The sequence below is a fragment of the Ricinus communis genome, chromosome 7, assembly GCF_019578655.1.
Source record: "Ricinus communis isolate WT05 ecotype wild-type chromosome 7, ASM1957865v1, whole genome shotgun sequence".
NCBI classification, from domain to species: Eukaryota; Viridiplantae; Streptophyta; class Magnoliopsida; order Malpighiales; family Euphorbiaceae; genus Ricinus; species Ricinus communis.
In genome coordinates, this window is record NC_063262.1 from 27666088 (window position 1) to 27681873 (window position 15786).

The 15786-nt window shown below is 34.4% G+C and overlaps 2 protein-coding genes across 2 annotated transcripts; one reads left to right on the top strand and one right to left on the bottom strand.

Annotated features, from left to right (window-relative positions):
- Positions 1–96: 96 nt before the first annotated feature.
- On the top strand, positions 97–5219 carry LOC8285457 (protein SDA1 homolog). Its single transcript, XM_002514997.4, has 15 exons — positions 97–504; positions 933–1109; positions 1200–1324; positions 1410–1551; positions 1880–2029; positions 2136–2189; positions 2376–2471; positions 2588–2647; positions 2821–2895; positions 2990–3043; positions 3207–3308; positions 3417–4076; positions 4268–4366; positions 4542–4649; positions 4848–5219. Exons 1-15 carry the CDS (start codon positions 97–99, stop codon positions 4995–4997), a joined length of 2460 nt encoding a protein of 819 aa, XP_002515043.1. The 3' UTR covers positions 4998–5219.
- A 256-nt stretch (positions 5220–5475) lies between these two features.
- On the bottom strand, positions 5476–11964 carry LOC8285456 (oxysterol-binding protein-related protein 1D). The gene is made up of 8 exons (XM_002514996.4): positions 10899–11964; positions 9977–10333; positions 9127–9214; positions 8080–8552; positions 7395–7550; positions 6939–7247; positions 6122–6466; positions 5476–5803 (listed from the first exon to the last, which is right to left on the bottom strand). Exons 1-8 carry the CDS (start codon positions 11475–11477, stop codon positions 5630–5632), a joined length of 2481 nt encoding a protein of 826 aa, XP_002515042.1. The 5' UTR covers positions 11478–11964; the 3' UTR covers positions 5476–5629.
- Between the last annotated feature and the right edge of the window lie 3822 nt (positions 11965–15786).

A 15786-nucleotide genomic window follows, 5' to 3' on the forward strand; every position in this document is an offset into this window, starting at 1 on the left:
TATATGCGTTATGTATAAATAGTCACCATCTAGGGTTTTATTAGGGTCTCCTGCAACTAACTTAAAAAAAAAAAAAAGGAAATCAAATTCATTTCGATGTCAGCCCCAACCGGCCGTTCACCGGAGCCGCTCATTGCGTCCGGGAAGAGTTCCGAGAAGCTAAGTCTACCAACACTACAATCAAAAATGAAAATAGACCCAGAAGGCTATGAAACAGAACTTAGCCTTCTATATAGCCAATTCAACTCAGCTCTTGAACTCTTTCAACAACAATCAGCTCTCAATTTTACATCTTCGTCCTCCGGAATTTGCGCTGACCCTACTATAGCTAAAGAGCTTGGTGATAGAGCAATGTTTTTAGCTCATATGACTCCGTTTTATCCCAAGCAACTCGCTAATTTCCCGAGTGAACTCTCTGAGTTTCTCAAATCTTCTTCTAAATCACTTCCGTCTGGGCTTAGGTCTCATGTTAGTCAGGCTCTTATTCTTTTAATTAATAGAAAGGTACGCTTTTTATGAGAATTCGGTTATCTATATTTTAGAGGCTTTTTTTTCTAGTGAATTTTCTTTGGAGATGTAAATGGGAATTTTGGGTTTTAATTTTTGGAAGATTAGAGCTTAGGTATCATGTTTAATTAATAGAAAGCTGCCATTTTTATGAGTAAGTGGTCTAAAACGAAGTGTTTTGGTTTCATTTGGTTCTTCGCAGTTCTGTTTGGAGCTGCCAAAAGGGAGTCGTGGGTTCTGGTTTTGGAGTTACTGCTGTATTATTTTAATCAAAAGAAGTAGCCTTTTTTTTTTTTTAAACTATCAACTTATGATGCAAATATTTTCTATGAGTGATTTTATTTAGCAATGCAAATGGGAATTTTTGGTTTTAGTTTTTGTAGTGTGTGTAGTTAATATGTTTTTTTTTCTATCCAAACTGCTAGATGGTTGATATCAGTGAAACTCTTGGATTATTTATGGAGCTACAAACCTTGGGAGATAGAAACTTGAAAAAATTGGCGTTCTCTCATGTTGTTCATAGCATTAGGCGCATGAATAAGAAACACAAGAATGATGCCAAGAATCGAGTGCTACAGAATATCTTGTTTGAAATCCTACAGGTTTGTGTAATTCCTCCTTTTGTTTTCCAACTTGTTTGTTTTGTTTATGGTGTGTTTTGCTGATGTTTTATGATTTTGTTGTTATTATAGCAAGAAGATGAAGGGAGAGCTAAGAGATCTCTCATTACACTATGTGAGCTTCATCGGAGAAAGGTGTGGTTTGATGATAGAACAGCAAATGCAATTTGCATGGCATGTTTCCATTCATCATCACGGTATGCATTTTGCGTTTGGTATAAGCTGTTATGTGATTTTCTGTTCTTTAGTTTATGAAAATTTCTGTTTTTGTGTTGACTTTAGGATCATGATTGCTGCCATGTCTTTTCTTCTGGATTTTGAGAAGATTGAGGATGACAATAGTGATGATAGTGATGCTTCTAGTGAAGATGACTCAAATACTCATTTGCCTCGAGTGCTCCTCAGTAAAGAAGCTGTTTATAAGGTTAGTTGCATGCTATAAACTCGTGATACAGCTTTTGAAGTCGATAGATTTTATTGGATATGGTATACATATCTGCCTGCTCCTCATGTAGAAATATAGCATTATGACAAACTCGAGAAAATGTATATAATGGTCTGAGTTTAACTGCAATTTCTGTAAGAACTTCAGATTCTTAAGGCATTACTTTCCATCTGTTATAATTACTGGAATACAGTTTTCATCCTTGGAAAATACTGAGAGCTTGAGGAGGTATTCCATTCTTACTCTTTGTGTTGTGTGAAAAACCCTGGGCATATTTACAGTGTTGTTGTTTTGTTTTAAATTTTAGGCGCATCATAAAGGCACTGTATCCAGTAAAAAGAAAAAGAAAGCAAAACTGCAGCGTGCCATGCGCAGTATGAAAAGGCAGCATCGCCTGTCATCAGATAAAAGCAGTTCAAATTATTATTCACCTCTTAGCCATCTTAAAGATGCTCAGGTTTCTCACTGTTCTTGATAAACTGTCTACGTGCCTAGTCGTTCCATATTAGTGCAAATCTATTTGAGTGATCCGAGCGATTTGGATATTTTAATTTCACGTGCAGGGATTTGCTGAGAGGCTACTTTCTCGTCTTCAGACTTGCAATGAACGTTTTGAGGTGATTACTTTTTGATATTTTGTCTTGTCCCAAGGCATATTTTATTTTACCTCCATTGATAATGCTGTAATTGTTTCAGTAGTAGATTTTCAATTGTCTGTTACATAAACAAGATTGCATATGTGCATTTGTGAAAAATATTTCTTAGGGAAGTGTGCTGATCGTTAAGCTTTATATAAATCTCAGGTTAAGATGATGATGCTGAAATTAATTGCTCGAACTGTTGGGCTTCACCAGTTGATTTTATTGAACTTCTATCCTTTTGTCCAGAAATATGTTCAGGTATGTAATGTAACAGGTTTGTTGCAGTTGCATTACCCTTGGGTAGTTGAAATACAGCTATGACAATTTCTTTCACCCATTTATTTTCCGGCCTGAGTTTGCATTGGTCTATGCAGCCTCATCAACGTGATATCACAAATTTACTTGCAGCAGCTGTTCAGGCATGCCATGATATGGTAAGCTTTTCTGATTGGTTAGATTTATTGCTGTCATTCTTTCCCTTTACTTTGCGTTAACTATTCCTCCCTTCCCCGCCCACACACCACCATTCTCACTGCCCTGCCCTCCCTCCCTCTCATACTTTTCTAGGATCCCCATCTTGCTAATTTAAGCAACTTTTTGCATCCAGGTGCCTCCAGATGCAGTTGAACCATTATTCAAACAAATAGTGAATCAATTTGTACACGATCGTTCACGTCCAGAGGTATTTACTTTCCAGCAACTTTGATATTCTTCTAATCCTGTTGTCTTCCAGACCTGACAATAGTTTTGTTATTAACTTTACTTGCTTGTTCCAGGCTATTGCTGTTGGACTGAATGTGATAAGGGAAATATGCTTGAGAATGCCCTTGGTAACTATACCTAGCATGTCATTTGCTTTCTAGCAACCTATTTCTTGAACCTTAAACCCTCAATGTGTTTCTGTGTTTAGATTAATTATGGTTGGGTCCTTTCATTACAGTTATGCCTCTTAATGCATCTTATATGAGGTTCAATTTCATTTCTGGTTTCTAGTTGATGACAGAAGATTTGCTGCAAGATCTTGTGTTATATAAAAAATCACATGAAAAGGCAATTTCAGCTGCAGCTAGGTCGCTTATGATATTATTTAGAGAGGTATTTGAACCACTGCCTTGTTATTGTCCATTTGTATCTGTCTGTTCGTGCATTCATTTTCTTGAGAGTGAACAATTTAGGAAGTTTAAGGGCATTTTCTTCTTTTAGGTTTGTCCTTCACTGTTGATTAAAAAGGATCGGGGTCGTCCCATTGACCCAAAGGCGAAGCCAAAAGCATTTGGAGAAGTCAATGTTGCCAGCAACATACCTGGTGTTGAGTTGTTACAGCATGATGATGATGACGACGACCACAGCGACAATGACCATGATGAAAGTAATGGCGATATGGATAATTTAGAATCCAGTGGACACCATGATGATTATGATGATGAGACAGCTGCCCCAAGTGATGATGAAGAAAATGAGATTTCCAATGATGATTCTGGAAGTGAGGATGGTGATTTAGAAGATGACTCGGTGGATGAAGATGACCATAACAGTGTTGACGAAAACGAAAGTGATGATGGCAATAACAGTATTGATGAAAATGACAGTGATGATTGTGCTAATAGTATTGATGAAAGTGACAGTGATTTGAGTGACGGTGATGCAGAGGAACATGAAAAGGTGACCAAGGGCATGAAAGAAGTTAACGAATCTAAAGCTAGCAAGAGGAAGTTCTCTGATTTTGATGGAAAACTTATTGATGCCGATACAAGTCTTCGAGCTCTTAAGAGACTGGCAGAAGAAAAGTCGAACCATACCTCGTCTGATCTAGCAGATGGTATTCTTTCTAATGAAGACTTTAAAAGGATCAAGGAATTGAAGGTATATCATTGGTTAATTCTGGAACAAAGTTGAAATTTGTACAAACATTGGAATACGATGTAACCTGTGTGGTACATAGGAAAGTCCACTTTGCAGTTATTTATCCTGTCATAGTTTTGGTTGTGTTTAATCATCTGTTAGATCTCATTATGCGCTAACCATAAGATATTTTGTCTATGTTATGCCAATAGGCAAAGAAGGAAGCTAAAGTGGCTTTAACTAGGCAAGGGATTAAAGTTCCAAGCTCTGATCAACTGAGTGTTAAGCGGGTGGATCCTTCCAAGCTAGAAGTAAGTTTCTTATTTTTAATGCCAAGTTGTAGTAGTCTTATTTTCTGGCTTTCAGGACGAATTTTGCAAGCTATAAATGATTCTCCTTTGGGTCGCGGTTTGAAAAATATTATAAGCCTAATAGGAAGTTGCTTGTCATGAATTTTTATATTTAATTATTTTTGCAATTCAATAGGCTCATGTGCGGCATAAGCTCAGCAAGGAAGAAAGATTGGCATTGGTGAAAGCAGGGAGGGAGGAAACAGGGAAGTATCAGGCTCGAACTGCCATAAAAAAGAAAAAGGTGATTTTGTTTATTACTTTGCTTTTATTTCATGAACTAGCCAGGTTGTCTTTCTTCTGTTGCTAATAAATATGTTGAAGAGCGTTGTGCCATAAGCTTATTACTATTGTCTTTTAGTTTGATTAGTAATATGATGCCAATAAGGAAGGCTGCATTGATTAGCAATGCTTGACCTGTTTTCTTTGGGTGACTGGACAGACCGGCGGTAAAAGCAATAGGCAGAAGCAACATGAGAAGTTGATGCCCAGTGCTGCCAGGAAGGCCAGGGCTGAAAGATCTCGTCAAGAGAAAAAGAGAAAACAGACTCGATCCGGCAAACAATTTAGGGGTAAAAAAGCTTGGAAATGATCAACCCTTGGCAGTGGCACGACCACCTCAGTTTTGTATTCATTATTTTTATTTTATTTATCGTGTTTATCCAATTTTCTTGTTTTTTTTTTAATGAGAGATTTGCACGTTAAGGCATTCTTACCATCCATACATGGCATACAAATTTCAACTGTTTCCAATGTTTCCACTGGGCAACCTAACCCGCAGTATACTAAGTAAAGATATTAAATTATGCTGCGACTTATTATTTGCATCTCTAATTTCGTATATACAAGCACAGCAACACCAACACCAACACCAACACCAACGGCCAGTGAGGCCGAAGGTGGTTCCATAGGATGTCCATTTTGTTTTCTATTTTTGATTCTTGCTATTCTGTTTTTCTAAATAAAATATATGTATATATAATTATTGTTTAGTTTTCTGGCTAGTCTCTAAAAAAAAAAAAAAATAAGTAACTATTCGAGTTCGGACAACAAGAACCAAAAGCAGAAAATGGAAAGGAATGCACCACCGTAGACTAGATAGCTGGAAAAACTTGGCATGTTGTAAGTACACCTTGGAGAACTTCTTTCTTGACTAAAACAAAGCTACATCTAAAATCAGATTTTCAATTTTAACAGGAATTTAAGAAACCAATACCAAACAACTCATTCTTCCACTAAACATGAAGATGAGTCACTATTTTGGCCAAAAATATCAGATATCCCATCCCATTTTTTCCTATCTCTTGCTTCCCAATAACCACCTACATAACGATAACAACTTTCCTCATCCTTGCGGAACCATCTTGGCTGCCAACCCCTTTCCTGCAACTTCCTTGCCTGCACCACAAAGAACACAAGTTACTTGGTTATGTCACTCCTTCAAGAATGGCAGAAATTGCAAATAGAGAGATGGTGCATCTGGCATCATGTGGGATTCTAAAAAAATTTCCAGGGCAGTAACCCAATAATCAAGGTTTAAATTATAATCAACTAAGAAGAGCTTTGAGAGAAACAAATAAGAAAGATCGAGTTCTCTAATTTCTATTTATGTTAATTTGAGGTAATTCAGAGGAAACTCACAGCCCCCGTTATTACTTGAGGGGCAGGCTAGGTTAATTATGTATATTATGCTCAAACTCAAAGATAGATATGTACCTGTCTTTGTAACTGTTCGAGTCTCAGTTTCTCTGCATTTGCCAGCTCATATTCCCCATTCTCTAGGTGTCTCTGATCTGGTCTGAGTCTTGAATCAGTAGGAGGCAATTTCTCCAACAAGCCAGGAGTCAATTCATTCAACGTTATTGCAAAAGGGGTGAGATTGTATCTTGTCCTGGTAACAGATTTATCTCTTTCCCAGAGCAAAACAGCCTCTGCCATTGGATCATAACCCTTTGGCTTTGTAGTTGGATCTCCTAGCACATAGTACATTGCTTCATCCCACTTGCCAACCAACATTGCAACCTTCTCCCCAGTTCTATTATCTTGTACAAACCCATGAACCTATAATTTTATAAGAAAAGAGAAAATTATTTATTATGATACCTGTGCGGCTACAAGCAATCTATTTTCACAGTTTTTATAATCCAACTTCTATTGAACCAGCCATTGGATTAATAGTCTCTATACATATAGATAGCAGATTCTTAGTTTTAAATTGATTGAATCTTAATAGCTTTTTCATATAAATAACTCCTTGGAATTAAAAGTTATCAAGGTTTCATGAAACTAAGAATGGTTTTAGTGGATTCTTTCCATGAAAATAAGAAAAAAGAAATTCATTCTAGTCCCTGCACTATCAGCAAAAAATTTGGATATTTTGGGGTACTGAACAGCCGGTTGTGTGCTAACTCAAAGACAGAGGGAAAAGAAAAAAGATTGGGGAGGGGGGTATAGAATCTTCTCTGTGATTAAATAATGCATTGAAGTGTGAGATAGAGTGAGCTCTAATAATTATTCGCATGCAAAAGATTACCTGATGAGGATTTCGGTCTATTATGGACTGCTCCTTGAACTTAAGCTTGCAGGAATAATTGCCACTACCTTTGATGCGCATGGTGCCATAGTGGTCGCAATAAAGTTTTCCAAGTATAATGTTATAAATAGAAGTGGTGACCTTGCTCCACTGGAAGGTGTCACCGTCCTCAAACTGCAAGGTAAGAACACCAACAGGATCAAGCTGAATAGAACGCCCCCAAAACTTCCCTTTGATATTGGAGTCTGCCCAGAACTTCCATCCTCTTCCCTCACAGTGACAAGCGACTATCATTGGATGGTGACTCACCTGAATGAAAAGTGTCTCGTCAAGGAACATTTAAACAGTTATCCAATTTACTACACAACGAAGAACAGTAAATCTGTTTTTAATACAATAGTGTTTGCTGTGAACCAGGTTAAAATATTATTAAATAGGATGAAAAAAGTGCAGCACCTTTTCTGAGAAAAATCGAAGTCCTTTATCTGGATAGTCAGCCTCATATGTCTCACCAAGGAGAGGATTGAAGGGTTTACACTGCCGACCTTCTGTTGAGGCATAACCAGATACAGCAAAAGCTGCAATGTTCAGTATTCTCATCAAGTCATTCCCCTGCAATGTGTTAAAATTCCCATTTTATGCAAATATCAAACAAAAATCCTGATACAACACTAGCTACCATAATAAGTGCAACACAAGAATGATACAGATTAAATACAATGCAACCAACAAACAATTTTAAAGAACTTCAGCTTACTTCTGAATATTTCTGCTCTTGTATACAGTCGTGGTACAGCATTTTTTAACAAAGTAACAACAATCTTAGACAGGCTTAAGTAAATACCAGACAATCCTGCAATATCCCATAACCCAACACATCCAAGTTTCCCAAGCGGTGCCTATAGCAGAATTAAAAGCTAAGGAGATAATGAAACTTACAAAGCTCAAAACAGAAATACTTTCACGACCACAAACAAGGTTGTCTAATTTAGCACATTTTATGTGCTAAATTACTACCATTGATACAATGTAGTTGTTTTCAGACTAAGGTGATGTATCAACTATCTAGATCTAAAATTTAACAAGAAAATCAACCTCAAAGTCTATTCAGTGATAACAAGAAGGTAGCTGAGGACATAACCTGCTTTCCCCATTCCAGTGCTCGATCAACCAGGTGCGAATATTCTAAATCCTCAAAGCACTTTTGCAGTGAAGAGAGTGGTTCATTAAAATAGACGGGAAGGCAAACTCCAGACAAGTCCTTCCCAATATTTTCCTTGATAATTGACCACAGCCCAACAGGCTTCTCTTTTTCCTTTGGGTCTGGCAAGTTGTCTCTTCGTTTAACATAGGGGTATTTGATTGTCCTGATTTCCTTTCCAGATGCCCCCCGCAAATGATCAGAAAAAGATAGGTCACTATCATATATACAAGCATTTCCCGTAGTTTCCCTGCTCCTGTAGGAAGCACTTCTTAAAGCATCTGAAGACAAAAAGTCATTTGTGTCAAAAAATGTCCCATCATCTTCATCTGTTTCAACATCTGCTCCATCTTGACTTTCATTATCAGCTTCAGAATCGCTCGGACTGCCTTCAGACATGACAGAATAGAAATCTATGACACAGAATATAGAGATTTAGTAAAAGCCAAGCAGGGAAATAACCATAAGTCTCATTAGAAAATCTTGCTGAAGAAGAGATAAATCTTTTGAGCAATTTGGCCAAAATTCTTTTGAGCTGGAAAAGGCATCATGGACATGGAGACTGATGAGGAACAGTCAGATGCAGATAATACACAAAAATACAAGAAGTAAAGGAGTTGTAATGTCCGATAGGTACTAATCACCATACAATCACCCAAGAGAAATATGATCTATTAAGCTACATTAACAGCGTCACATTTAGAGAAAATTATTTGAGTGCCAAGTGCAATGCAAATATATTGATGCACAATATTCAGATGATCAAGAATATTAACTTGCTCCAGCGATATGCTTTGACTGGAAGGTTTCTTATATTTACTGTAAACAACCATTGTTTGCATTGTATCACATATAAGGTTTTGGAGTATGTACATTGTTTAACCTATAAGTATGAGCAACTAGAAAGAGACATGAAATACTTCTAGTATATGTAGTGTAATGTCGACTGAAGTATGTGGCCACTAAATCTTCTAGTAGCAAACTCACCACTAAATCTTCTATTTGCTTGTCCACAATATGATTCACGCTCCTTTGTTTCGTCAACTACAGTAGTCTCCAGCTCTATTTTCTCCGTCTGCAAATCAATTTAGAAGAGAATAGAATTTACTCTTTAATAGTTTTCACCACCTGATCCAGCAGAACATCAACAGAAGAATTCTTTGCCAAGTATAGAGTATGATAAAATAACTAACACAGAGCTGCATACAAATAAAACATTAATTCAGAAAGAATTGAAACTCAAGCGGCATTACAGTCAGCTCTAATATCCTAAAACGCAGCTTACAGCAATTTGTTTGAATCACATATGAGCACAAAAAAACAAAGCACTCCTAAATACTTCAAGAAATGGCAAGACTATTTGAAGCATTGAGAAAAATAATGGCCATTAAATTCCTTTTTCATTGGATAAGTCAATGTCATACTGATAAGAAACTTCTTAATTAATTTCCAATGGGCAATGGCTGAGAAGAATAAACCACAAGAAAGAAACATATAAATCAGCAAGATAAAAAGTAGAAATAAATTTAGCAAATTAGTGTTATGCTATTGATTATGCTTAGTTTACTGTCTTCTCAACTAGAGCAAAAATTGCATATTACATTCACTACCAACACTTGCATCAGTGTCTGTCGCATGGTTTCCAACATCTACAAATGAAAATAACACTCTAGGACCAAATATAAGGCCACAACAAAGCATAGCAATGAAAAATGAATAAAAGCTGTCCTACTGGATGCTCACAATCTGCAATTAAAAAGACATGTCTACCATGCTTGCAAATGCTCAAACTAACTTTTATATGTAACAAGATGGAAAATTAAAGAAGGGGAAGTACCTCTAATTGCCTCAGTGTGTCTAGCAATATAATGTGTTTTCGTTGGAGAGCCTTCAGCTGATTTTGCAATTCAGAGACTTCTACAAGCATAATTGACTCACAGTCTTTTATAACTGGTTCACCAATACCTTCTTGCAACAGCCGTAATCTTAACTTCTCAGTAGAAACAACAACATCTTCATAAGGTGAAAAGTCACTGCTTGTCAACAATCTAGGGAAAAGATCTTTAGTAGCCTGGAGTGACTCAAGCCATCCTGCTCTATCCTCTCTCGATATGCATCGTAAATGAAGAGTTTTTGTTCCTGTGAATATGGTAAGTCTTTTATCATCTGATTTGCTTGCACGAACTGAAGCCACCTGGACACCAAGTAATCCAAAATGGTGAAACTTATGGATAATGGAGGTCATAAGGACGCAAGTATTGCCTCTATCATGCATTAGACAGGCAATAAAATATTAATACTTATGTCATGAGGAGGAATTGAAGATTGACAATCCAAACAATGCTTCAGATTCTAGATATTTCAGTGCCAACAGGCACTTGATGAGCATAGAAAGATAATCTGGATAAGCACCCAACAGGAATTGCTAGATTGATTTTAAGAAAGCAACACTCATCAGCACATAGGGACCCGACAACCTAGTTTTTTTTTTAATTAAACTCTTGAATAGATTTTTCATATTGATCAAAACGCCATCAATATGAAGTTTTTCTAAAAGAGATAAATCAATAACGCTTCCCAGCATAGCAAATCATAAAACAATAGAGAACACCAGATCTCCAAAAGAACAAGAGATACATTAAACAATTTCAGAAACGTAAGACATCCAATAATAAACAACACACGCACACTGGCTTTTAAAAAAAGTGACCCTCAGCCTTCCTTTTTAAACTAAACATATAGAAAAATATATAACAAACCTTTAAATGAATTTCACCAAAAGGCTTGCACTGTTTGGCTCCAACTCCAGCTCCAAGCCTGTTACTACTCCAATTAGCCTTTCTCATATACCTTAAAGACTCATCCCCAATAACCCTAACATCTTTCTCTCTAGCTGGACTTGTTAAAATCTTATAAGGTCCATGAATTTTATAATAAGATAACACTCCGTCTTCTAGCACAAACCATCTTGACCTCCATCCTTTCCCATAATTCACCCATTTATACAAAATCCCCGCCACAGCACCGCCACCACTATAATCCCTAGCTGCTTCATTAGTAGCCAATTCTTCAAGAACAAAATCTTGATTATGATGATTACCAACACCAACACCTGATAGTCTATCTAAATCCGTACCAACTGATGATACTTGAGCTGAAAAACTAGGTTTAGAACTGTGATTAACTGTTTTATAATTATTATTACTATTACTATTACTATTATATAAACCGCCTTCAAGCCCTAACTGATTATGGCTTACTGATTTTGCTACTACTGGATTAGGATTTGCTCGATCTTTATCGATGGAAACTGGAGCAATGCAGCACAGTGGATTCATTTCTCTTTCTTCTTTTTTTTTAACAGCAAAAAGGGCCAAAATGTAGGTGCAAGATATCAGCGTCTCCACAATAATAAGATCACAGCTCCGATATGGCGTAATGTAGGACCGGATCGGAGCGAGCACACGAGAAGCAGCTCATCAACGACGTCGGTTGAGGGAATGTAGTGAGCAAGCGGAGGTGGAAACGGTGAAAAGAGGCAAGAAACGTTTCGGTGACATTAGAAAGAAACGGGAGAGGAGGCACGCAGATCTATTTAAGGCAGAAAGAGAGAGAGAGAGGGGTCAGTGAGGAAGCAGTAAGTAGCGTAGTAGGTTAAGCTAATAAGAGAGAGAGAGAGAGAGAGAGCATTTAAAAGAGGCGCATTATACGTATTAATGATCTGGAGGTGATGATTATGGAGAGACAGGCTAACGTGCGCATTTTTTTGTGTACAGTTGGTATAGTCAGTAGTGGTGAAGAAGAAGTAGAAGAAGAAAGAAGAAGAGTAGACTGCTTTTCTTTTCTTTCTCTTATATTTTCCTTTTCTTCTTTTTCTGTTGGGCCGGATGGCCCATGGGTCTTCTAAAAGCTTGACTGAAATGACTTGGTTGCCCCCCACTCCCCCATAATTCTCTCCCTTCTTTCTTTGCATTGATTGGTTGTCTTCAATTTTTTTTTATTATGTATTATTATATTTGTTTATGATGATTGGTGGGGAATCCTATTCCTAGTTCAATAACATTTGTTATATAGTTTTATGATAATATAAATAATGGTGCAACTCTTTTTTCTTCTTTTTCATTTTGCAAGTTATCTTATCATGTGTTTATTACTAGTAATGTAATTATATTACTACTTATAAGAGAAATGCTAGCAACACTTTTCTTTTAATATTTTTTTAGATAATTATTTTTCTATTGATTTATTTTATTTTATTTTTTTAATCTACTAATTTGCTACTTATTTATTTAATAAGTTAAATTAAATTTATATTATTTTGTTTAGTAAATAAAAGTAAAATAAATTTATTTATTAACGAATAATTTTAAAAGTAGTTTATCCCATAAACAATAATACTTTTATTTTAATAATTTTATGTTTTTATCTAATTGATGCATGAGATTTAAAGACTTTATATAAACACTATGATTTGTTTTTTTTTTTTTTTTTTAAAAAGTCAGTGTCCCTATCGATTGAGAGACTCAATTTGCAAAGCTACTAACCCTAAAACACTAATTTGGGCCACAGCACATACACTTGGAAAAATAGCACTGACCACTGCTGCTGTGACTTTCTTTCTTCGTCCATTTGTGGCTAATTTGGGATGGGAAATTTGTTGACAGAGACATTGATAGAGAGGTTAATTAATTAAAGAGTATTTATGTGGATGGTGAGAACCATTATAGTGAACAAGGGATTGGATACACTCAATAGCATTTGGGATTTTCATACTTCTATTTTATTGGGATTGTTTGTTTGTGGTGAAAAGGTCCATAATTTTTGAAACAATAGAGGTTAAGAGAATTTGCGGGTTGCATTAGGGGCCATTCATTTGGATTATCTACTTTCAAATCAGCAAAAAATTAAAATAAAAATACAATTTTTTATTTTGCACTTTGTATTAAATTAGAAAATTCATTTTGCTTTATTTTCGAATCAAATGATATATATGGTCAATTCATTTAAATGTGGGTCTCCTCAGAAACCATAAAAAAAAACAAAAAAAAAAGACTTTAACCATATGGACTGACTGTTATATTCTTTAAAAGGAAGAGATATAAGGGGAGAATTTGTCTGCAAATCTCATCATTTCTTTCTTCCTTTTTTGCATTATATGTATATATATTCTTGACCCTTCTTTTTCTTTTTATTTTTTTTTTATTTTTTTTTTTTTGCACCAGTTATAATGGGTATTAATATTTTATATCACTCATCATTAGAGAAGAACAAAAATAATAAATACATCTTTGTTGTTAATCCAATTAAATTTTAAAATTCTTTGCTTGTAGTTTTTTTTATATCAAGTTTGCTTATAGTTTAAATAGAATTTATTTGAGCCGATAGCTAATTGATTTCAATGATAAACAAATACTATTTAATAAAATTTAAAATTTACCTTTTGTTTATCAATATTTATTTGTTTGTTACTACTCTTTGGATTTTAGAAATCATAATTTAAAATTTATGGTCTCCTTTTTTATTTTTAAAATCGTATATAATAATAATTCACGGGTCAAAACGATTAGCATAAAATTTAGAACTTTAGCAAGTAAACTCAAATGATTAATTTATGAAGTTAATAATTTTTTTCTCAACTTTTATAAATTTATAATTTTCTCATTAGTTTTTCTAATTGATATTTGTAAAAAACTAAAAGTGTATTTTTTATTAATATATTATAAAAACTTCTAATCTATCTATTAAAAAAAATTATAATGCTCGAACAGTAAGAGTGTATTGCTCTTAGAAAGATAGGTCCGGTCGATACTTTTATTGACATTAAATATACTATTATTTTGATATATTTTCATTAATTTTTTTCTATTTCTTATTAATTTCTTTTGATAATTTATACACAAAAAATGACTAGACACTATAAAAGGTGAGCTATCACTATAATAACTAAAGCACGCACCAAATAACATTAATTTTGGATATTTTGAGCAAATTAACTTCAGACATTATCTTGGATTTTATAGACATGTAATCTTTGATAAAGGCATGAGTTGTGGATGGATTGCAATGCCAATCATGCTAATCATCTTATGATTAATCCATGCCCCAATCAGAAATTTGCCGACATAATTTGGATTTGATAAAACACAAATAGCCCCCATATAACTGTATGTTATGTGACCACTTCAACATGTCAAGTTAGAGGTAATAGTTTTGTGTATAATCCCTTTAAAGAAGAGAATGACAAGAGTAGGTTAGATTAGATTTGATAATGTCATGTCCACAAAGCTAATTAATTAGCATGGCAACCTACCAAAGAGACAAAAGGCCTAATCTCTCTATATATTAATTGGTTGTAAATAGTATTTTTATTTTTATAGTTAGTTTTTATATCAACAATTTCATCAAATTATTAATAATAAAATCATCAAAATCCAGAAAATCTGTACACAAACTCATATTCATTAACCAATCAAGCTGAGCACTAAGTGCATAAAAATATATATCTTTGAATTCATTTCCCCAAATACCACAATTATGAGTAAAGAAAATATTATAACTCATTAGATTCACATTCGATAACAACAATAGCAATCGTAAAAAATATTGAAAATTCATATTAAGTCAATCAAAATCAACTATAACGCTGCTTTATTATTTGAAATGACCATCACCTTCTAAAATTGTGAAACTAAGTGTTGGCATTAAAATTTCCTGAATTCTGAATCGGATCGTTAAAAATGAGATTTAAAAGAGAATAACAGACATCATCGAGTTAAAACACATAAAAGTAAAGTAACTATTTACGACATAATTGATATATAAACAAGAATCGAACTCATATACTACGCGAACCAAAACATGGATTTTGCCCTTTTTTATTTCAAATTTTAAATTTGTGTTGTATTCATTCACATCCATTTTATTTTAAGGTTAAAGCATCAAGAGCAAAGGCTCAAGTTCAATTAAAGCCCTTTGCCCTTTTGGATACATATAAGGGCTAAAAGCCCAATTTACGTAGCATAAAAATCTAACTTTAGACCAATCCAAACCTTTCAAAATAACACAAATGATTATTATTTTTCTTGTCAGGAAAAATGCTTTTTTTTTTCTTTAATTTTAGAAAACTATTAATCTTTAATATCTGAAAATCATTATTTATTCATCTTCTTAAAAAAAAATCAAAATTATACTAAATTATTAATCTAATGTCAAACTAAAAACTTAAATCAATTTATTACAATTTTAATTATTTTATTTTAGAATAATCGAATTGGACTGGGCTGGACTATATTCGGTCTAATTAAAATTTATTTAATTATCAAATACGTTTAGATTTTTATTTTATTTTTACAATAAAATTTTAAACTAATTAATGAAAAAAAGAAATTGATTAAAAGAAAAAAACAAGGCTTCGGTATCCGGTTCTCAACGTTAAGCCCTAAACATTATTATCCAACGATTGCTCTCTTATGAGCTTCTAATTGCTCTTTCCTGAGCTTCTTTATTTATTTTTTTCTTTGTATTTTTGTTGTTGCTGTATTGTTCTTAATATAACCATTCTCTCTCTTTTCAATAGGTTATTGGTTGTGCAATGGGGGTTGTACTAAAAGCTATTTTAGAACCGGATTCCTAAATTCTTAAATCTAT